General features: G+C 38.9%; 1 protein-coding gene across 2 annotated transcripts in view; it reads right to left on the reverse strand.

The window, feature by feature from the left end:
* Nucleotides 1-7,750: 7,750 nt before the first annotated feature.
* The window catches only part of TAFA2 (TAFA chemokine like family member 2), a 327,141-nt gene continuing 309,246 nt past the window's right edge, over nucleotides 7,751-25,645 (reverse strand). For both annotated transcript variants that reach the window (XM_089674033.1, XM_089674034.1), the window contains exon 6: nucleotides 7,751-11,136. In XM_089674033.1, the coding sequence (XP_089530159.1) occupies nucleotides 11,069-11,136 (68 nt within the window). In that variant the 3' untranslated portion in view covers nucleotides 7,751-11,068. The remainder of the gene's footprint in view (nucleotides 11,137-25,645) is intronic.

The raw sequence follows: 25,645 nt of genomic DNA on the forward strand, positions 1-25,645 counted from the left end.
TGCTGATGTTACTGTACCTAATTTGCCCACCCAGCTTGCCTGACTTCACACTAGTCTTGAGTTTCTGTGCCACGATTGACCATCAGCCTGCAGTCTCTTAGTTGACATTCCAGTTGACACACCAGCCTGAGCGCCAAAGTCTACCACTTGTCCACTGATCTTGTGGTTGTCAATTTCTGCTGGTGTTCCTGCTTGCTATTCCAGTGTCCAGTCTTCCTTCAGGGGAGGCTACACAATGGACCAGAACCTTCTGTACATGCAGCTGGAATTACAAGGAACTCGTATCACTCTGTGCCTTTGCACCACTTCAGCTCTTCAGGCTCCACTTCCAGGTACATGATAAGCAGTTAATGAACTGATATGTTGCTTGAACACCAGGCAACATGTGCTAGCTCTTTAAGACAGAGGTTTAGCATGTATTGGTTGCAGGGCTTTCTGCCTGCAATTGCCTGGCAGCTGAGCAACTCATACTGAGGCAAAATCTGGTGCTGGATCAAGGCATAAGTGTGACATTATCTGAGAGACAATAGCCACAATTATTGTACAGTAGTTGGAAATCATGTAAGCAGCTGGTAGGGATACAATATAAGAGGGAAAGATGAGGCTATTTCTCATCTTAAAATAGAAATTAGAGTGTATTATCTAAGAAACAATAGCAACAAATATGTTGTAATTTACAGTGCCTGGACAGTGTGTAAGTTGTTTGGTTAAGCTGCTATTCAGAAGGGAAAAACAAGGCAGGTTTCATCTTAAAGTAGAAATTAGCATTTATTATCTGAGAAACAATAGCCCCCTACAAACAATTGCCCCCTACATTCTTTGTGCTCAAAATTTCTGCCACTGACTTTAGGCCAACTTGATTTTTTTTTCTTTTAATAAAGGGGTTTGTTTAAATTTAATAGCAGATATGGCAATAGGAGGGCTAAATATGTTATGCTTTAGGGCTTTACCACACAATTATGTACGGATATGCTGCAAAGGCCTTGTGTCTGTGTCAGCAATAAGTATGTTTGCCCCAGACCCAAAAAATAAAATAGAAACACTAAATCCCAACTAAATTTGCTTAACTAGCAGGAAATTTACAAAATGGCTAAAAAATATGAATACAACTGCAAGGAGGCCCAGGAATGAAGGGCAGTCCTAAAAAGGACTGCTGAGTCTATATGTAGAAAAAGGAGAATTTACAATCTCCCCAATGGAGGATTGGAATGTGGGGATTTTAAAATGTGCCAACAAAACAATATCCAATAAAAACCTCACACAATGTTATTAGTACAGTAAAATGTAATACAGTAAAAAAAATATGCAATAGAGTACACAAGTTCATTTCATTAGTACATATCACAGAAGTCTTAGTGGATTAACGAGTTTCACATACAAATTGTTTCCTCAGGATCCAATTGTTTGTTCTGTCTTGGAATATGGTAAATAACAGGCAATCTATAATAGACAAAAAATCACAATGTATTTAATACTGCATATCACAACAACCCCAACAAAAGGTTGATATTGCAAAAGTAATACATAACAAAGAAAAAAACAATCAAAATACAATATTACTATGCACCTGGAGGAACAAAATGAGGGGAAGGGAAGAAAATCCACACCCCATCACAAACAAATACATATGCCTCACACCTTTCCATGTCTGCCTATGAGTTGTGTATTTGTTTGTGGGGGTTGCTATGATACAGTAAATACATTTGGGTGTTTTGTCTATTATAGATTGTCTGTTATTTACCATATTCCAAGACAGCACAAGCAAGTTGATCCTGAGGAACCAATCTGTATGCAAAATATTCCGATCCACCAAGACTTCAATGATTTGTACTATAGAATGGACTTGTTTACTTCATTGGATATGTTTTTTATTGCATTACATTTTAATGTATTAATAAAATTGTATGTGTTTTTATTGGATATTGTTTTCTTGGTACATTTTAACCACTTGCCTACTGGACATTTAAACCCCAGGCCAATTTTCAGCTTTCAGTGTGGTTGCACTTTGAATCAAAATTGCGAGCATGCAACATTGCACCCATATTAAATTTTTATAATTTTTTTCACACAAATAGAGCTTTATTTTTCTGGTATTTAATCACCACTTGGTGTTTTATTTTTTGCACTATAAACAAAAGAAGAGCAAAAAACAGTTTTCCTTTGTTTCTATTATACAATTTAGCAAACAGGTAATTTTTCCTCTTCACTGATGTGAGTTGATGAGGCTGCACTGATAGGCAGCATTGATGGGCACTGATAGGCAACACTGATGGGCACTGATGAGGTGGCATAGATAGGCAGCACTGATGGGCACTGATAGGCTGCACTGATGAGGTGGCACTGGTGGGCATTGATGAGGAGGCACTGATGATGCTGCACTGATATGCAGCAATGATAGTCACCGATAGGAGTCACTGATGGGTGACACTGCTGGGCGGCGCTGACTGACAGCACTGACTAGCAGCACTGACTGATGGCACTGATTGGCAGCACTTATGGGCTGCACTGATGTACACAACTGCTGGGCAGCAGTGAGGGGTGGCACTGCTGGGCACTGATGGGTGGCACTGATGGGCCCTTTTGGGAGGCACTGCTGGGTACTGATGTGCACTGGTGGGAGGTACTGCTGGGCACTGGTGGGTGGCACTGCAGGGCACTGATCATCAGTGCTGATCTGCTTAGTGACAGCTGCCGGCTATCGGCAGTACTTTCCGCATGCTGTGACAGCATGAGGAAAGTGCTGCCGATAACCTGCAACTGTATTTACTCCATTATCTGCTGTGTCATTGGACACAGGTGATCATGTGTTAAAAGGCAGCTGTGATTGGCCTTTTACCTCATCACTTGATCAGCTGTGTCCGTAGGACACAGCAATCACAAAGATCGCTGGGGGCATGCGGGAGGGCGCGTTCTGGGAGGACATCATATGACGCCCTCCCAGAACTGGATAACCGCGTTGTAGCTGTCATTCGACTATAGCACGGTTACCAAGTGGTTAATATCCCCACATTCCAACCATCCAATGGGGAGGATGGAAATTCTTCTTTTCTTATAAAAATTGTTGTGAATCTGGGGAAGGTGCCTTCTCTCTATCTACAGATGGTTTCCAATCAATTTGCGTAGTATCATAAAGTATAGAAACTAACTATTCCTACACAGACTGTCAGCTTCCTGAACTGCTCCAACAACATTGACAAAGGGTTCCAGGGGACCCATGCTCTTACAGTGAGGGACCTGGTATATTCTAAAGCCCCTAAAATTTTCATCAGCATTTAGAACCTTTCAAATCCACTATACAGCAAACTCAAACCTCATCCCTATTGTATATAAAATACTTTTTGTAGCACAATATAAAGGCTTTTCTCTCCTTTAATTGTCCTTCCAAATAGAGTATGTTGCCTTTTTGTCAAGTGGACTGACAATAAACAAGTGGAATGCGATGAATGTTACATTCACAAAGCATTTAATATTTACAGGTATTGCTTATGCCAAGAAAGAAACAGCACTATAAATAGAGGATTTTAATTCTGCCCAAGCACAACAATAAAACATAATTGGTCTTATTTTACTTATTTTACCCCATAATTTGTCTTTTTTAACAGGTATTCCACAAGTGTCTCCTATTTGCTGTGCGGCCTAAAGGTAGGACTACACAGGTGATTACATTTCCTTTCTATTTAGAGAATTAACCAAATAATGACAAATCTCTCCTTAGCAGTGCATTGATTTCAGTGTGCTGTAAGGTGGTGACTGCCAACAAGTGGTTAAATCTCTCATTAACAAAGAGATTTAATCACCCATGTAGCCCTAGGGTAAATAGTGAGCATTAAACACAAGAAGCGTTTAATCTGTAGAGGCATTGCTTTTGCCAAAAATGAATAATGAGCAAAAAAAAACACATGCTTCTTGCTCAGTACAAAACGATAAGTATAATTTTTTTACAAGTATTTCATCATTGGATTTGCTTTTTAATTTCTGCTAAACTGTAGTGTACACAGCTTTCTCTTTGTGCAGCCCAGAGAGTAGATTTTAAATTAAAAAGGCCTCAAATCTCAGCAGGCACGGTGTTTGCCAAAAAAGGAGTTATGCACCAAAAAAAAAGCCAAAAAAAAAATACACACACACAGAGAGACCTTTGTTCTGGCACAGTACAGCAACATGGTAGTAGAGGATATTTTATTGTTGTTGTGTTGTTTACTAGTGTTTTGCAAGTTTTACTTTTCAGCAATTCCACAAAAATGCCTGTTGATCTGACTAGAAGTTCCGTGTACTTGTAATCTCCTGTGCACAAAACTGAAAACTTAAACAACACTATCAGCTTTCCCAGCTATCTGATATTTGAATTACATATAATTCCAGAATACATCCTTCCAATTGTGATGAAGATAAGAAGAGGGGGTGGTGTATTTAGTCAAAATCAAGAGAGCAAAATAGGGTGACAATACTTTTCCTCTGTAGATTAAGTACAGTAAGTGAACAATGTCATCATATGACAGAAAGTGCTTTATTGTCAGAATGGGCAGGTGAAAACAAAGGGATAAAAGCCTAAAAACAGAAAACTAACTACTTTAGAAAACTTAAACTTCAACTCCCATTTTACATGCTAGTTTCAAGCACGACTCATTAGGTATTAAGCAGAGATGGGCTCAGATATGTGTGGACATCAGACACCAGTCCGAACCCGCCTAAGTTATACTGCCAGGAAGTTGTCACTGTGGAGAGCCAATTATAAGCATTGGCAATGGCATTTCACAATTTAAATTTAATTAACACTTTTTTGCTAGGCAGCCTGACAAGTGGACATGAAATACATGAAGCATGTACTCTGTACAGGTAATCCTTTTACCAACAATGGCTACCATCAAAACACGTCTTTTTCTTAACCAGCAACAAATCTTTTTCTTTTTTTATTTCTTTAAGTACATGCACAATTGTTCACTAAAGACCTATATAAGCTTTAATAGGTTAATCTAATGTCAAAAGTCATTTTCAATATTTTAAAATCTGTAATTTTATTAAGGACCTTGTTGAGGCATTCCCTGTAATGGAATGAAAACTCTGTCTCGCAATTGTTCTTCTGAATTGTCACTCGCTCACACAGGCTGCCAATGGAAACTGTAAGTGGCTGCTTTAACAGATACTATGCAGGCATGATTTACTATTGTCAAAATCAGGGAAACTCACCATCAGAAATGCCATGCCTTAGATAGGAATTGGTAGCTAAGAGGCAACAGGAGAGCTGCTGCACTGATATGAAGCAAAATAAGAAAATAAGTATTTTATTTTAAAATAATTGAAGGTTTTGCATAGACAGCGATTTAGCATACTAAATGATACATGGTAATTTAGCAAACTACAGTATATGCTTGTCATCCATTTAGGACTGCCATCTACTTTAGTCTACAGGTAGAGAAGTCTACTCTAGGTGATTGTATTTTAATGTGATTAAGAGATAGTAAAAGAGTTATGAAGTAATCTCATAGCATGGCATCAGCAAGTTAACCGCTTCCCTACTGTCCTATAGCAAAACTACTGCTACAGGGCAGCAGGGCTGCACAAAATCATGTATAGATACGTGATTTTACATTTCCAGGTAGGGGGCGCACGCGTGCTGCTCTACCCATACCACTATTAGCAGCTGCAGATGTCGATCACTAGGTCCTGGCCGAAGATTCCCCTGCCGACACCCGGCGATCGCCGAGTATCACTGACAGGGGAGAGACCTGTGTGTAAACAACACAAGTCTCTTGCCTGCCAGCAGTAACAGAGTGCCATGTATTTCTCTGCACAGCAGAGAAATACACAGCAGTATGCTTCCCTAGTAAAGCACACACAGCACACACAGTAAAACAGCACACAGTTAACCCTTTGATCAACCTAGATGTTAACCCCTTCCTGCCCAGTGTCATTAGTACAGTGTCAGTGTTTTTTTTACTAGCCCTGATCACTGTATTCATGTCATTGGGATGTCAATGGCAGTTAGTCAGTTCTCCCACTGACAGAATGCCTGCTGCAGTCCCACTATAAGTTGCTGACCACCACCATTATATATAAAGAATTGTTTTTAAAAATTCCAGTATATGTACCGCCATTTGTAGACGCTCTAACTTTCACATATACCAATTAATTTACATGTATTGGGATTTTTTTTTATAGCAAAGACATGTAGCAGAATACATTTTGGCCTAAATTTATGAAGAAATTAGATTTTTTACTGGATATCTTTTATAGCAAAAAGTCCAAAATATTGGTTTTTTTTTAAATTGTCGGTAGTTTTTTGTTTATAGTGCAAAACATAAAAAACCACACAGGTGATCAAATACCACCGAAATAAAGCTCCATTTGTGACAGAAAAAGGACATACATTTCATTTATGTACAGCTTTGCATGACCGCAAAATTGTCAGTTAAAATAACACAGTGGCCTGGTCAGGAAAGGGGTAAATCCTCTGGAGGGCAAGTGGTTAAAGATGACCTCCAACCCCATTATTTTAGGTTTGTATAGTATTAGGTTTAATATATAGTTTTAGGTTTATATAGTAAGAGGTGGAGAATTTGCTCCAGTAATAAATGTAAAGATAAATATAAAGCTGTGTGACAGAGCCGCATTTCATAGGAGTAACAGGAACAGAGCTAAAAAAATGGCCACGCTATCCTCTGGAAAAAACCTTACCACTTCGCCAGCAGCTTATTTTTGCAAGTAAAGAAATGGGTGAAACGTGACAAAATGTTCTTATTCTTCCCACTGTAATTAAATGTGTTTTGGTTTGTCTGTTTCCTCATTGGAGAAATTTGAAATCACTTCTTGTCCAGATAGAAACACAACAGGGACACAAACAGCAGTATAACCCTGATAAAGATTATTGTGTTTCCCGATTCAACCCAAAACAAAGATTCCTACTGTATGTAGATATAGCAGGTCAGATTAAATATATCTCTAAATAACTCAGGAGATACAGTTTAGACAATTGCTGTCACTTGCTTTAAGGCAAAAAAAAGAAAAAAATAATATTTCACACATGTTGTGATCCAAGAAAGATGATAATATAAAAATGGCAACATTACTTTAGGTTATAGCTAGAGCCTCTGCAATAGAATGAGGGTGGGGATTTGGAATGAAGAAACATGGAAATACATTTTAGAGAAGCCTGAGAATGAGAAAAAGCAGAAAATGCAAAAATGAAAATATAGTTACTGTATATATCAGGGGTCTGTCTAGTATTGTGTATATTTGAAGAGTAAGAATCATAAGCTGCAACAAAGTGTTTTCTAGCTGTGAAACATATTAGAAATGTACAGAGAAAATAAGGTGGCGTGCAAGGCACCAAAGTTCAAACAATCAAATGCTAAATTGCACTGATCTCCTAAGAACTAAATGTTACAGATACCTCAAAACTTTGCATTGAGGCTAACTGGGGTCAGATATTAACCTTGTATAATTAATTTGTCCATCTTTACATCAGGTCTTGGCTGACTACCCAGAAACACTCACTTCAGCCCCTGGACCTAGAGAGATTAGACTAATGCTCTTACCACAGTCATGAGACTCTACTCTCCATCTATCCAGAAGCCTATTCACTTGCCATTCATATTCTGTGGGGCATGAGAGTAAACCTTAACACCAGAAGGAAACTATACTTGCACAAACAGAACTACAGCTCTGTGTAGATAATGGCTTAAGCGTGTAATGAACCTGAAACCCAAGCAAGATCAGGGGACAGGGGAGTTATTTTTTTTAGTAAAAAATAGTAGACATGAAAAAGCATTTATTGAAAGCATGACATGTATTTTAATTTAAAGCTAAAATTAACTTGACTAGAGAATACATTTCCTTCTATGCTTTTGTAAAAATCTTGTCACCAAAAACACCATTTCTCTCAAAATAATGCACAGCCATATGGAAACATTGAACATACTAAGTTAATACTCTAGGCTGTTTTACCTTAGTACAATATCTATGCTTAGAAACATCAATATATGCTTCTGAGGATAGACTATAAAAAAAATACACATGAAATTTACATCTAACAACCTTCAGTATTAAATAATGTAATGTACAATAAGTTTAGGTCATTAACTTAATCTTGTGTTAGTCTAAAAAAAGAAAATGGTGATGTCAATTTGATATCAAGACTACATCAAATGCTTGCAGCAGGGGTATCAGTGATGGCTTTTTGACTGATTTTCAAAAATACAGCTGTGTCAGTCTGGTTAAAATACTATTGCATTTGCAAATTGTGATTGCACTTCAAACTAATTTTTGTTGATCTATATGGCGACTATATTTAACATCACATCAAACATTTAAACAAAATAAATAAAAAGTAGGTGTTCAACTAAAGCAGAGGTTGGAATTGAAGCAGTTGCTCAGGGTACAGGGTAAATAAAACAAGAATATAGAATCATAGTGAGTAAAAGATAAAGTAACCGAAGGTCACTAAATTGGTGCATATGTCTAATAACTGAATTGTCCTTTATAACTTTAATATGTTAACCACAATTGACACTATTATTAATGATCTAACATTCAATAGGAACATGTCATGATTATAACAATGGATAAATCTTAGCTACAATAGGATGGTATCAAGTCCCACTGATTTGGGTGGGTGTTAAATGCCAATTTCAAATTCTAAAATATTCCACAGCATTGTTTCTGTGCCTTCATAGCACACAGTTAATTTTTTGTTCAAATGGTGCTGTTCAGTAGACATGTATGTACAGTAAAACCATGTCACTAACAAGTACCATGCTCATTGCTATCAGGACTACATTTCCTAAAAACACTGAAGTCATAAGTTCCCAAGAAGGCTGTAGGGTAGACGTGTATGCAGTTTTGTAGACTCCACAGCTGCTTTGAAAGAGGAGAAATAGGTATAAGATTCAACTGGTGTCATATATAGGGGCAGGAACAGGTATGAGGCATGTCTAGGGTCTCTCCAGTTTGTGCACAGGATGTCTGTTTTGGCATTGTTTGCAATCTACAACACAGAGAAGGCTGGCACTCATAATTTCAGTTAGCATACTTTGAATGTTGAGGGGTAGGATGCACCTCACAATAAAGATTTTTTGGGGATAGGGGGTATCCTTTTATTCAAAACAACTTATAGCTCATGTTCTGGGTAACAGACCAATAATAATACTGCAGGCATGTTTAGTATCAGTTAGATTTTCATGTTTGTCTGTAGCTGTGCTTTAAAACATACTCTGGGCCCAGGTTGCTATAGCTGCATTCCCACAGAAGGAGCCAAAAAAGAACAAGATAATCAATGTGCTAAAACAAGTTTTTTAGACTATTATTTATATTTTAGATACTGTTACAATATACTAAAGTTCTAAATTTCAAGTCAGTGTGCTTTAAAGTAATGGCACCCTAAACACAGCAAAAATGTAACCCACACTTCTGTATTTGCACAACTCTACAACCAGTATCCTTACACAACTCTAGAGCTGCTCTGAAAAAGTTTTGAATAGTAAATTCAACAAGATGTAGTTCAGTTAAATAGAATGATTGTGTCTGCATTGGTCCATTAGCATCCCAGATGGCTGGAGCTTTTTGCAGCTCTGTTCCTTACCAAAACCTTAAAAAATACTATTTTCTATGTTTTGCTTTTTTCTCTTTTTACAACAGAAATCCAGTTTACAAATATCTGAAAGAATATGTAATCTAAGGTCAGAAATGTACAAACAACTTTAAATCTTGGCTAGTCATATTTTCACATACTGACTACAGATTTTTTCATATATTCAATGAATGTATACTGGTACAACTTTTATTTTGTTTAACAGGTATCAAAATCCATCATTTATACTCCATTAATGTTGAAAATTTAGCTATCTTCCTTTACTATTCCATCACTTTTATTCCCTGGATGATTAAGGCTTTTAGATTTAATGCATAATGTTGCTTTTAAAGAACCAATAAAAACAAAATTATAAAATAATAAATATACATTAGTGTAGTCAGACACTAAATATCATTGCTTGTAGTTTGAGATTTGAAAACATTTGTTATATACAGTAAACTAAAGATATATAGATTCAGTCATCCACACATTTTTAAATTCCAAACTTTGAAATCTTTAAATGCTGTCAATAACTCAATCCACGTTTAGAAATATCAGGGCCATAAATACCCATTATCACAAGTTTAAATGATTTCTAGAGGATGTAAAGATTGTACAAAGAAAAAATAGTTAATTAAAGGGAGTTTCGCTCTAGGGAAAAGTTGTGTGATTAAGAAATGGAAAGGTTTTAGAAGGTCAACTATTGTCATTGGTCCTTCAACAGATCTATCATCAAGGGTGGCCTTCCCTTTATAACCAATTTATGCAAGTGGTTACTTTTTGGTAACCATTTCATCAAAGGACTAACAGAAACAATGCATTTTTTAGATCTCCTCTAACTAATCAGTTTCACCAAAAAGACCAAAAAGATTGGAAATTATTGATTAATTTATCACCATCTAAGTTTGAAGCATACTGTATACATGATTAATCAATCCTTTCAGTTTGATTATTGTAATATGTGAGCATGGTGATTAAGAAATATTCAAGCCAAATTTATTTACTTATTTAAAACAAATATATTATGTTAAGTAATATTTCTGTTTGATCATATTAGTAATTGTAATAAAGAGAATAGATTTTGACATTTGGCTTGTTTAAATAATGATTTGGAATTTAAATATTATTAAAATATTCTTTTGATGTGGACATAAAATTATTGACAGTCACAAGTAAAAATAAGTATAATTCTTAAAGTTTGTGTCCTATTGAACAAATACTTGATATCTGACTACCAATATGTTAATAGTCAACAGATTACAAAATGTGTTGGATCAGTCTTCAAGTTGCAAATACGAGATTATCTGAAATAAAATATGGATAAGGTTTCCACGTCTTGCTTTGCGTTCACGCTGAACTAGTCATGCACTTGGCAGTTTGAATGCCCACTGCACAGTCTATAATTTCACAAAAGGGATTTGGTGGTAATTGTGCTCTCATTGTTTTGTATATAACAAAGTTCTGATAGTTCTATTGTTAAGAAATTCTTGCATCTTACAAGGTTTACAAATTGTGTTCCATCATAGATCCCAGGTTTGAATTCCTTATATTTTGTCCAGCTACCGTGTCACCTGTAGAGACAAAGAAAATATATATTAAAACGCTCTTATTTACTTTTAAGAAAATTATCAAAAACACATTACAATAACAGACCAAAGGGAACATTTTGCTGAAATTGTCAAATTTCCAAAGAAATGAATTAAAAAGGTTGGAGTAAAAATGGCATTAATCAGTAATCAGTGAGTAATATTAAATTCCACCTTCCTGGAAGCAACTAGATTCTGTCAGTCAAATTAATAAGAGCAAACAGAAGAGGAAATCATGATGGCTCATTACAGAGGTATGTAGGATAGTATAGAAAGAAAAATCAGCATAAAGGAGATACAAAGAATCAAAACGCATTGCTGATAGAAAAGTGAAAAATAAAAATAGAAAAAAGGAGGCCAAAAAAATTATCAGTTCTTCTAAAGCACTGAAAGAGGAGGAAATGGCTAAATCAGTTAAGGAGGAAAAAAACATTTTTAGGTTTAGGTAGGTAGATCAGTGACATGAAGAAAAGATACTATGAGTTCACAACAGTGAAAACTGGGTACAGTACAATACTTATGAAGGCCTGGGTGTGGCAAACCATTTCATTACTTTTGTTCAGTCTTAGAAGTAAATTACCTTAACAATAACAAATTAGAGGATCATATTGGTTCTAGTGGTTAAGATCCATTTTCTGGGTTTGTAGAGGCAAAGGTAGCAGATGAAGTGGCTCACCTAGAGCTTAAAAAAATCAATAAGTCCTGATGGTATTTATCCCAGAGTTCTAAGAGAACCTTGAAGTATATTTGTTGAACTATTAACTGATATTTTTAATCAATCTCTTTTAACAAGAGAAATTCCTCATGACTGACAGCTAATTTTGTACCTATCCACAAGACAAGTAACAAGGAATAAGGTCAATGACTTTAACATTTGTAGTATTAACATTATAGTAAAAAAAGTTTCAATGATTGTTTTATATAAACAAAATTAGCAAGGCAGCAATGTAAATCAAATACTCATGAGTACTAAGGAATCATCAAATGTGATTATAAACACACAAATAAAGTGCAAATGTGAAAAAAAAATAACGTGCATATCTATAAGGTGCGTATATAGTTCATTAAATCATGGATCCTGAAAAATTAAGTGCATAAAAAACACAATTCATCACAATAAATGTAAACTCAGTCCATCCATATGTGAATGTGCTTCTGGAAGCACTACCCACTCCAGAGTGTATGAAAAGTGATTACTCCATACATGTAATGTGCTTCCTAGAAAGTCAGAATCCATCACCAAGTGCACCCTGCTGTCAGATGCCTCTTACCAGATGTGCCATCAAATTATAAATGGTCAAGTTCGCTTTATACAGTTCAATCCACAAATATCCACTGGCTCGGCAAGAAGCACTCCACAATGGGATCCCATTAGCAGCGGGAAAAAAAAATGTACACTTCCATGGTGAAGTATGTATAAAAAAAAGGCTTCACATCATTTATTTAAACTTCCAAAAGGATTTCCATACAATGCTCATAACCTCGCGATATTCAAGGTAAGCGAAAAAAAAAAGAGAGAAAATGAAACAAGAAGATATAAAATAGCAGGTCGATAGCTTGCAAAGTAAAAATGGTGATTACAAGTGACCTGGTGCGTGATGATGTCACGTGCAGGCCACTCCCAATGCTTTTAATCAGAATGATATCTTCGGGGGACAGGCTGACATTTGATGATTCACTAGTATTCAGAAGTATTTGGTGTGCATTAGCGCTGCTTTTAAAATTTTATGTATGTTAATGACTGGTATCACAGTTATACAATTGGCTGCTTAGTATTTTATTAGTGGTGACATAGCGTGGGTTTATTTTATTTCAATGATCGTTTTGCCTGTATAGCTTAAAAACTGGGCATATTCTAGCACCTTGGGTGCACAGGTGGTGTGTACAGCCCACAGCTAGCAACCCTCTCACAATCAATTACAGGCTAAAATGTTTTTGACAGGGCTGCTGACAGAGGATCATATGTTCTACCTGTTCCTTCCAGACATGAAATATTTAGATTGTATAATATATGAGTATAAGCACCTGGGCTTTAAAACATACAACTTGCTGGACCCCAAGAAGCGTAGCTTTACTTAGGGAGATCATGTTAGACTAATCAGAATATATTTTATCAAAAATGTTTTGGACCAAGGTGGTGCCGTGGCCTATCTTGATTTAAAAATGTTTTTAAAATTTTATGAATAGCAAGAATATCATTAAAATTTGTATCACGTATCAGGGGTCATGTGCATCAATAAAGATAACAGTGTGGACAACTGTCTTATAGCACAAGGGTATTCTGCAATTTTTTGTACATAATGACTTGACAAAAGGCAGACCAGCAGAGATCATTAATGCACTAGTAGTGTAGTTTATTTGGATATCCAATGCTACATTTTTTACCATTAGTGTAAGGAAGGATAAAGGAAAAGAGAAGGATTGGTAGGGATTCTGTTGGGTGAAGCTGTTGGGAACACCAATGTGGAGAGAATAGTGAATAGGGAACTGGAACTTTTACATTACCGCTCTTGTGTGCCCTGCAGTCTCCTAGTTTGCATGCTACCTTTGTGCATAAAACGAAATATGTTGAAAAAATTTAATAAAGGGGCAGACTTGCTGGACTACTCAGTTTTTTTTGACCATCACTTTTCTATGTTTTTTGTGTGTATTGCCAGGGCAAGATTTAGACAAAGTGGAAACGCTTATGAAATCATACTGTACTGCCAGCACAATATTAGAGCACAAATAAATTTGGTGCCGTATTACCAGAGGTCAAGAAGTTTAATATAACCAATGCCACAGTGGTGCCATATTTTAAAGAGGCAAGATCATGTCTTATTGCTAGAGTAAAGTGGTGGCTTACTACCATATTGATTTGATGCTATCAGACTCATGCTGTTCCAACTTTATTACTGCTAAATATCATAGTTTAGTACCATTCCCGAAAAAGAATCTCCAAAATCTAAAACTATCTGGAAACAGCTGGTTAGCATTAAAGTGACCCAAGGCCTCCAAAACATTACTGACTGTGATAGATGTATAAAACTGTCTGTGGTTAGCTTTTAATAGGAGCTGATGTACCCTACTACATGTGCCATAGACAGATCCTTTCAGTGGTTCTAGATGTCAGTAGCCATTCCATTCCTCTGATAGACAGGGTATGTAATGCATGTGCTCATTCTTCCTGGATTCTCTTTGGCTGTTGCCAGTTTACTTTGATTAGCTGTTAGCTATTAATCAGAAGTTAAAAGAGCTTGTTAGAAGAATACAGTAGAGAGGCTGCCATTTACTTTTTTTACAGCTGTCCAACAAAGAGAACGAGAGGTTGAGTAGACTTTAGGGGTGGTATCTTTAATATATTTGGGAACTTGGACAACAAAGTTACTGTCTCTAGTAAATGTTTCTTTGGTAAACTGCTATTAAACCTTTTTATACACCATGGCACATCTTTCACTGGTTGGTTGCAAGTGATTGCTTGGGGGACATCACAGAGTTTGCAAAGCAACATGGGAAAGTTTTATTCAAACAAATTTCAAAAAAAGCAACACTGCATGACAAGTCTAAAGGCTAATTTTAACAAAAGTGCTCCAAAGGCTTAACTGATCACTACTTAGTGAAACCAATTTACGAATTGAGTATTTGACTTCTCTTTCTCTGAAACCCATTCATTTTTCTTATTATTGTTTCCCTTGTATGCTCCAAAAAGCTTTTCCGATAAGTGTCCATGCTTATATTGTTTAGAGATCGTAATATAAATCTTAAAACTTGTAATAGCCTACTGGGCATTGAGCCATTAGTACGGGCATATTAACACTATTGCACTGCATGAGAGCAAGCATTTCAAGCAATAACTCAAGATATGCTGCGTGTTAATGTGTATTGTGTTAAGGCAGCACCTTCATTTAAATAGGCTGAATAATGTACCAAAAAGGTACATGCAGCATCCTTGGCAGTGCACTGTTTGTTTGCATGGTGCTTTGGGGTGCAATTCAGAAAGTGTGTTACTGCAGCGAGATAGTATGAATGGACACAAAAAACGAATTATTTACATTTGGGAAATAAAACTAGAGGATGTTTCATAAAGATAAAGGTAAAATCACTCCAAACTTCACTTAAAGATTAAGATGACAAATTCTTTAAAAATAGGCATTCCTTTAAATTTTACAACATTCATTAGAAAAACAGGTGTTTTAAAAATACATTATTTCAGTGACCCTGTAGAAGGCATTTCATAAAAAAAAAAAAAAAACTATACTCACAATAGAGAAAAAAAAAATCTCTTGGGATGTAGTGATTACCCAATTATATAATTGCAGAACAATCATGTCAGGCATCTCTCAAAGGAACAAACCTACAGATGTTTTTATGTTCAGCATTGTATTTACACAATAAGATGTTTTTCAAAAGCCATTTACATTTTACTTTCTTATTTTTGAGAGTTTAACATACCAATATATGTATTAAAGTTTTCAATTTTAGAATTTTTTTTTGTGTGCCGCATTGCTAATATCTTTTTAAGGTTGATTTTCAACTAGCACTTTTAGTTTTGAATAGAGTGAGCAGCAAAGAAAGAATCTGCTTGGGTTTGATTCGTTAAGGGTTTAGTGATTAAACTTTCCAAACCTGAACTTAGAGGTGAATTCCATTAAATTCTATAGAGGGGAAATCTTGTTAAATTATTTTCATTTTAAGGTTAAAGACAAACTATTATGGAAAGCTAGGCACTGCCATTGGGCACATGTTTCAATGCAAAAAAAAAAAAAAAATTTAAAAAATACCATACAGCAAGTCTGTTTATGTGGCTTTGGGGCAATATAAAAAAAAAAAACACAATAACTGAATAAAGATTTGGGGTGCCTTAAAGCTGTACATGGTTTTACAAAACAGGCTCAGTGTCAATTTGACTTAGGAATTTATTTTCACACAGCAGCAGCCCCCCAGCTTGGCTTTTTCCAGGTAGTTTTAGCAATCCTATATGCTTTCATCAAGCAGTGATAGGCATGCTTTGGCCAGCTGTTCACTGGGTCAGTTGTTCACTGTGGCTGTTCTCAGTGATGCAAAACTGTTCTGCTGTCTTTGTTTCTATCAAGGCCTTGTTAGGAATTAAGGTGGCATGGATAGGCAGCACTGATGGGCACTGATAGGCTGAACTGATGAGGTGGCACTGATGAGGCGGCACTGCTGGGCATTGATGAGGAGGCACTGATGATGCTGCATTGATATGCGTCAATGATGGGCACTGATAGGCGGGACTGATGAGCGACACTGACTGGCGGCGCTGACTGATGCCACTGACATACAGCACTGACTGATGGCACTAACTGGCAGTACTGCTGGGTGGCACTACTTGGCACTGCTGGGCGCAACTACTGGGCAGCACTGATTGGTGGCACTGCTGGGCACTTATCAGGACACTGATAATCAGTGCCCTAATAATCAATGCTGATCTGCTCTGTGACAGCTGCCTATTATCGGATGTACTTTCCTCACGATAAGACAATGTGAGGAAAGTGCTGCTGATAACTGATAACTGTATTTACTCAGTGATCTGCTGTGTTACTGGACACAGCTGATGATGTGGTAAAAGGCTGCTGTGATTGGCCTTTTACCTCATCATGTGATCAGCTGTGTGCATAGGACACAGAGATCACGGAGATTGCCAAGTGCACGCCGCTGGGGGCACGTGGCAGGGTGTGTTCTGGGAGGACGTCGTATGACGCCCTCCCAGAACTGGACAACTGCACTGTAGCCATCATTCGGCTATAGCATGGTTGGCAAGTTTAAGCACTATTCTTGCATTTTTTGTTTCTTTAAACTATGCAGCAGTATGTTGTGAACAAAAGGGAGCTCTAGGAACAGATGACCAGTAAAAAGTTAATCTTGCACTATGAAGACCTAAAATATAAAAAAGCCCTATCAACATAAAATTAAAAAACTCAGCATTCCGCCTCTGAAACAAAGCCCACTTTTTAAAGTGTATCTGTTAGCCATTGCTTCAATCACCCTGCCCAGTTATAATAACTTCATCCCTTACAGAGACACCCTAACATATCTATATTCAAAAAATATTTTTAATTTAGCTTTGTATAGATTGAGGAAGGATTAAAACTCTGCTCAGTGTTAACTGCACTCAGAGGCTACATTGGAGAGATTCCAGACCTGGTGTCTGGTAAAAAGGTTGTTCACAAGACAGGAAATGAGGGAAATCTTTCTAACAGCAACACATAATTTATGCTAAGGAGGGGAATGCTAGACCCTCTGTCAGCTTATTATTGTTGAGTAAGTTAAGAACTGCAGCAATACACAACTCACAACATTCCAGTCCAAATACATATTTATTCCAATAATAAAGTATTTGTAAATCCAATACGTTTATGGAGGTTGTACTCCTGCCGCTTCATCAAGGCTGACATACAACTTTAAGAAAAACATTTTATATTATATATAAATATTTGTAGAGAGAGTAAAAAAAACTTAAGAATCAGATACTAATTAGGACTACATAAATTTAAAGTAATGAATATACCAAGATATGAAAACACAAATGAGGGTAATACGATTCTGGTAATAACAATCTGGGTTATTTTAAATCAATAATAATCATATTAATAACAAAATTGATTATTATGTGGTGTTAAAAAAGTGTCAATAATAATATAATAAATTGTACACAATATGTATAATGAGGGGAAATCTCTCTTACAGAGTTTAAGGTACAGTAAAACTGAACAAGGGTTCTAAGTTTTTCCATTTTATCTAGAGCTAAAAATAAAGTATTTGGTTTACATATATTTTAAAGGGAAGTCTTGCAGCAAAAAAGCAATTTACCTAAATAAAAACCTTATCAACATAAAATAAAAAGCAATCTCAGGTAATATAAACATGCTTAGAAAGCACTACAGAGACACTGTTACACTGGGACAAAGTGAGAGTTAAGAGCAACTACAGATGAAGCACAGAATTAATACTCAGACAATGGACAATTGTGTCATATTCCTACTAATTTCAGATAAAAGCTTCTAATTCTAATCCTGTATGTACCGGTATATTACAACCTTAGCAGACATTCTGATTAATGCTGCTAGACATGATAGAAATTAAAGGGTCTATTAATAAAAAAAATGCCATGCAAATGTTTCATGCATTTGCTTAGCTGTCATGAATAATCCCATATTTTGCCTAATACATTTATTTTCTTTGGGTTGCTGCTCTGTCTAGTGGCCAATATGTTGTATTTTCCTGAAATACCTCAAATCTGGAAAATTCTGTACGATGGTCACTAGATGGATCTGATAATAGGAAATAAATTTTCTCAAAATACAGGATTATTCATGACAGCTGAGTGAATGCTTGTGACATTTTCACAGCAACTTTTATTTTATAGAGTTTTTTCTCTACACTGAAATTTGGTATAATCTGGAAAATTATGAGCATTTCAGCAAAACGTTGTCATCTCAGCTAAATGCTATGGCATCAGTAGGTATATTTGGCATGATAGTCGTTTGTTTCTCACATGTTTAATGACTGTCCATGTGTTGCCCATTTGTTTCCCAAGTATCATAGCAGTTATCATGTTTTGCCCATGAATTGCCACATTTACCATTTGTTACCTGTGCATTATAATGGCTGGCCATTTGTTGTCTACCGATGGTCACAAATGCTCATTTGTTGTCTGCCGATTGTCACAAATGCCCATTTGTTGTTTGCATACTATCAATATTGCCCATATATTGCCTGTGTATTGTTACAATTGCCCTTTTGTTATTTGTGTATTGTCATGACTGCCTGTTTGGTACCCATGTATTATCAGTATTGCCTGTTTATTGCTCATGTACTTTTAATATTTCCTGTTTCTTTTGTGTGCTGCTATAACCCTTCAATTCACATAATTTACTAATTGGTTACAAGGGATAGCTTTGGGGGATGTTACATGGTCTGCAATGCAACATAGGAACATTTTCTTAAGCGTAGATAGTTTTTGTTCAAGCAATCAAATTTCTCCTTTTGTAGCACCACATGACAGAATTAGAGGCTAATTTACAGTATAGTTGAAAAAGCAGCAAAGGTGAAATTGACAATTTCACAGAAAAGTCAGTATAGAAAAAAAAAAGCTGCTCATCCTTAATGTCAGCATATCTTGGGAAAAATGTTATAAGGCCAGGTTAAATTATCATGGTTGTTTGCTTCTATTCTCTCCAGAACAAGCTGTCATCCGAGGTGTCTGGTTAGTGTATAGACATGTATACAAACATGCACATCTGTGCTCTAATCTATAATTAAAAAAAAACATGTTGAAGATGAGACCATGTATACATATTTACCACCACTTTACCTATAATACCAATGCATGGGTTTAAAGCACAAACAAAAGAGCATATGAAAAGGTGTAACAAAGGTAGTCGATGGTAAGAAACGGGAAAAACATGGACAGAAGAAAGGACACTGGGTCCTAGCCAGAGGGAAAAATAAGATGAGGAACACATTCCCTTACCATACATAGAGAGAAAGCACAAGGATAATATATTCTAAAAGGTGGAATAACCCTATTAATTGGGTTTTAAAACTTTACAATGTTGTTTACATTTTAAGAAGTTTGCTTATCCATACAGTTTAGAATTGTATGTACATTTTGGGATACTATTTTATTAGTCACATTTTAAATATTTTTTGAACATCACTGACACCCATTATTAGAGATGAGCGAATCGAACATGACGAAGTGGAATTCGTTTCGAAGATTTGGAAAAATGTGATTCGCGACGAATCAGAAGATTAGCAAACTTCGGATGCACGAATCGAATTTTCCCAAAAATGGCGGCGACATGTGTGGCGACAGGAGAAAATGGACAGAGAAGATGGGGCGGGGATCTCTGGGAAGGCGCGCAGACAAGGCACGCTGACCCATAATGCATTCATGAGTCATGAATCATGACATGTGATCGCATTAGCCAATCAGCAGCCAGCCAGCCAGCACTGTGTAATGGTGGAGCTATAAATCGCGGCCATCTTCGAATTCTCCATTAGCCTCCGGTCATTCAAGAGAGACAGACCTCTGTGTATTGAGGGACAGAGTTAGGGCCACAGAGACTTTAGGGCCACAGAATCGTTACTCAGGGCCACAGAATCGTTACTCAGGGACACAGAATCGTTACTCAGGGACACAGAATCGTTACTCAGGGACACAGAATTGTTACTCAGGGACACAGAATCGTTACTCAGGGACACAGAATCGTTACTCAGGGACACAGAATCGTTACTTATTGTACGTTCAAAGAGTTAAATCCATTTAGACGCCGGCTGGCGGTAATATTTTTTGGGTGATTAGTGCATTCCAGTGACACAAACGTACAGTTTCCAGCCAACGGCAAGCTGCAATTGACCAATTGTGTACAATAAACTGACTTTCTGCTTCACAACCACTATTGTACGTTCAAAGAGTTAGATCCATTTACACGCTGGCTGGCGGTAATATTTTTTGGGTGATTAGTGCATTCCAGTGACATAAACGTACAGTTTCCAGCCAACGGCAAGCTGCAATTGACCGATTGTGCAAAATAAACTGACTTTCTGCTTCACAACCACTATTGTATGTTCAAAGAGTTAAATCCATTTAGATGCCGGCTGGCGGTAATATTTTTTGGGTGATTAGTGCATTCCAGTGACACAAACGTACAGTTTCCAGCCAACGGCAAGCTGCAATTGACCGATTGTGTACAATAAACTGACTTTCTGCTTCACAACCACTATTGTACGTTCAAAGAGTTAGATCCATTTACACGCCGGGTGGCGGTAATATTTTTTGGGTGATTAGTGCATTCCAGTGACACAAACGTACAGTTTCCAGCCAACGGCAAGCTGCAATTGAACGATTGTGTACAATAAACTGACTTTCTGCTTCACAACCACTATTGTACGTTCAAAGAGTTAGATCCATTTACACGCCGGGTGGCGGTAATATTTTTTGGGTGATTAGTGCATTCCAGTGACATAAACGTACAGTTTCCAGCCAACGGCAAGCTGCAATTGACCGATTGTGCTAAATAAACTGACTTTCTGCTTCACAACCACTATTGTACGTTCAAAGAGTTAGATCCATTTACACGCCGGGTGGCGGTAATATTTTTTGGGTGATTAGTGCATTCCAGTGACACAAACGTACAGTTTCCAGCCAACGGCAAGCTGCAATTGAACGATTGTGCAAAATAAACTGACTTTCTGCTTCACAACCACTATTGTACGTTCAAAGAGTTAGATCCATTTACACGCCGGGTGGCGGTAATATTTTTTGGGTGATTAGTGCATTCCAGTGACACAAACGTACAGTTTCCAGCCAACGGCAAGCTGCAATTGACCGATTGTGTACAATAAACTGACTTTCTGCTTCACAACCACTATTCTACGTTCAAAGAGTTAGATCCATTTACACGCCGGGTGGCGGTAATATTTTTTGGGTGATTAGTGCATTCCAGTGACATAAACGTACAGTTTCCAGCCAACGGCAAGCTGCAATTGACCGATTGTGCTAAATAAACTGACTTTCTGCTTCACAACCACTATTGTACGTTCAAAGAGTTAAATCCATTTAGACGCCGGCTGGCGGTAATATTTTTTGGGTGATTAGTGCATTCCAGTGACACAAACGTACAGTTTCCAGCCAACGGCAAGCTGCAATTGACCGATTGTGTACAATAAACTGACTTTCTGCTTCACAACCACTATTGTACGTTCAAAGAGTTAGATCCATTTACACGCCGGGTGGCGGTAATATTTTTTGGGTGATTAGTGCATTCCAGTGACATAAACGTACAGTTTCCAGCCAACGGCAAGCTGCAATTGACCGATTGTGCAAAATAAACTGACTTTCTGCTTCACAACCACTATTGTATGTTCAAAGAGTTAAATCCATTTAGACGCCGGCTGGCGGTAATATTTTTTGGGTGATTAGTGCATTCCAGTGACACAAACGTACAGTTTCCAGCCAACGGCAAGCTGCAATTGACCGATTGTGTACAATAAACTGACTTTCTGCTTCACAACCACTATTGTACGTTCAAAGAGTTAGATCCATTTACACGCCGGGTGGCGGTAATATTTTTTGGGTGATTAGTGCATTCCAGTGACATAAACGTACGGTTTCCAGCCAACGGCAAGCTGCAATTGACCGATTGTGCAAAATAAACTGACTTTCTGCTTCACAACCACTATTGTACGTTCAAAGAGTTAAATCCATTTAGACGCCGGCTGGCGGTAATATTTTTTGGGTGATTAGTGCATTCCAGTGACACAAACGTACAGTTTCCAGCCAACGGCAAGCTGCAATTGACCGATTGTGTACAATAAACTGACTTTCTGCTTCACAACCACTATTCTACGTTCAAAGAGTTAGATCCATTTACACGCCGGGTGGCGGTAATATTTTTTGGGTGATTAGTGCATTCCAGTGACATAAACGTACAGTTTCCAGCCAATGGCAAGCTGCAATTGACCGATTGTGCAAAATAAACTGACTTTCTGCTTCACAACCACTATTGTACGTTCAAAGAGTTAAATCCATTTAGACGCCGGCTGGCGGTAATATTTTTTGGGTGATTAGTGCATTCCAGTGACACAAACGTACAGTTTCCAGCCAACGGCAAGCTGCAATTGACCAATTGTGTACAATAAACTGACTTTCTGCTTCACAACCACTATTCTACGTTCAAAGAGTTAGATCCATTTACACGCCGGGTGGCGGTAATATTTTTTGGGTGATTAGTGCATTCCAGTGACATAAACGTACAGTTTCCAGCCAACGGCAAGCTGCAATTGACCGATTGTGCTAAATAAACTGACTTTCTGCTTCACAACCACTATTGTACATTCAAAGAGTTAAATCCATATACACGCCGGGTGGCGGTAATATTTTTTGGGTGATTAGTGCATTCCAGTGACATAAACGTACAGTTTCCAGCCAACGGCAAGCTGCAATTGACCGATTGTGCTAAATAAACTGACTTTCTGCTTCACAACCACTATTGTACGTTCAAAGAGTTAAATCCATATACACGCCGGGTGGCGGTAATATTTTTTGGGTGATTAGTGCATTCCAGTGACACAAACGTACAGTTTCCAGCCAGCGGCAAGCTGCAATTGACCGATTGTGTACAATAAACTGACTTTCTGCTTCACAACCACTATTGTACATTCAAAGAGTTAAATCCACTTACACGCCGGGTGGCGGTAATATTTTTTGGGTGATTAGTGCATTCCAGTGACATAAACGTACAGTTTCCAGCCAACGGCAAGCTGCAATTGACCGATTGTGCTAAATAAACTGACTTTCTGCTTCACAACCACTATTGTACGTTCAAAGAGTTAAATCCGGTTTTATTTTTGGGGTGCTTATTGAATTAAAGAGTATGTCAGACAACACGCAGAGGAGTGGCAGAGGAGGCAATTTTTCAGGAGCGAGCAGACGTGGCAGCAGAGGAAGGGGTCGAGGCAGCACTAGTCGCAGCCAGAGGCCAGTGCTCCCGGTGTCATCCAGCGGTCGTGTCTCCACCGACAACCCTGCCGTCATCGATTGGTTGACTCGGTCGTCTTCCTCTTCCCAGGTCACCTCTGACACCTACAGCCAACGGTCGGTGGGTACGTCAGACACAACCGTTAGTTGGCATGGCCCGGGAGCAAGCCCACTGAAATCACATGTCCTCGACCTGCCCCTGTCCTTTGCTGTTCCCTCACCAAGCGAAGTATCGCATGCTGTGGGCTCAGCCCCACTGTACAGTGAGGAAGAGCTAACAGAGGGCGGTCAGGAACGGGGGGAGACATCCGCCTCTTCAGCAGCCAGGCGAAGAAGTACTGGCGAGGAGAGTGGCTCGGTAGCCGGTCTAGAGACAGGTCTGTCTCCTGACCCACACGCAGCCGAGGGGGCTAGTAGTGACGCGGAGACCCTAATTGATGATGATGAGGCTGATCGCACTTGGCAGCCTCGTCGTCATCAGGCTATTGCTTCCGCATCATCAGGAGAAGAGGGTGCCAGCTTGCCAGCGAGCAAAACAGTCGGTGGGTTCCTCAGGAGTCAGCAGGGTCGCAGCAGTGTCAGTGGAGGCAAACGGCCACGGAGTAGAGCACCAGCTCCACTGCAGCCTACCACCACGGCCAGTAGTGGTGCCGGTGTGCACGGAGGAAGTAGCAGTCAGCCAGTGAGGAGTAGCGGGGGCAAAGTTTCCTACTCGGCGGTGTGGCAATTTTTCGTCAAGCCGCCCGAGGAAGTAAACATAGCCGTATGTCGAATATGTGGCCAGAAAGTCAAGCGTGGCCAGGGGGCCCATGTTGGGACTACAGCGTTGTGTCAGCATATGCAGCGTCGCCATTCGGTGGCCTGGGAAAACCGTGATAAAGATACGGCGGTTCTGCCTGCCCCAGCCCCCGCTCCATCACCCGCTCCGTTACTTGCTCCGTCACCCGACGTCAATCGCCCTCTATCAGCCAGTCAAGGCTCCAACACCTCTGCTGAGGGGAGTTGTCACTCGTTGGCATCTTCCGCTCGTTCAGATGCTCCTTCTCCTGCTACTCCTCTTCACGGATTCCGTCAGCAGTCTTTCTTGGAATCCGTTTCCAAGAGACAACAGTTTGCGAGCACGCACCCGACGGTGCAGAAGCTGAACGTCCTCCTGTCCAAGTTGCTGGTGCTGCAGTCCCTCCCTTTCCAAGTGGTGGACTCAGCACCTTTCCGAGAAATGATGGCTTGTGCCGAGCCGCGGTGGAGAGTGCCAAGCCGGCATTTCTTCGCCAAAAAGGCAGTGCCAGCCCTGCATTCACATGTAGAAGAGATGGTGGGCCAGTCTTTGAGCATGTCGGTCTCTGCCAAAGTGCACGGCAGCGCCGACGTGTGGAGCTGTAACTACGGTCAGGGACCGTACATGTCATTTACGGCCCACTGGGTGAACGTGGTGCCGGCACAGCCGCACCAGCAACTTGGACAGGTCACGCCGCTTTTGCCTCCACGTTTGCACGTCCTTGGTCCAGCAAAGATGTCCGCCTCTACCACCTCTTCTTCCGCCGTGTCCTCAGCCGCCACCCCCGTGCCAAGTCCCATTACCCGACCGGCATATCACATGTGCAGGGCGCAACGGTGTCACGCTGTGCTGCACCTGGTATGCCTTGGCGAACGTAGTCACACAGGGGAGGAACTTCTCAGTGTAATGAACAGAGAAATCGACAGATGGCTGTCTCCGCGCAAACTGAAAATCGGAACCATGTTGACCGACAACGGAAAGAACATGGTGTCTGCTCTGCGTCAAGGAAGGTTGTGCCATGCGCCATGCATGGCTCACGTGTTCAATCTGGTTGTCAAGCGGTTCCTAAAATCCACCATCCCACTGCAAGACATCCTTAAAATGTCACGTAAACTTTGCATGCATTTCAGCCATTCCTACACCGCAAAGCACACCCTCCTTGAGCTGCAGCGGCAGAACGGAATTCCACAGCATCGCCTGATCTGCGACGTTGCAACAAGGTGGAATTCAAC

Source organism: Staurois parvus, unplaced genomic scaffold, assembly GCF_062004578.1.
Source record: "Staurois parvus isolate SC_StPar_1 unplaced genomic scaffold, SC_StPar_1.0 ptg000147l, whole genome shotgun sequence".
In the NCBI taxonomy this organism is placed as follows: Eukaryota; Metazoa; Chordata; class Amphibia; order Anura; family Ranidae; genus Staurois; species Staurois parvus.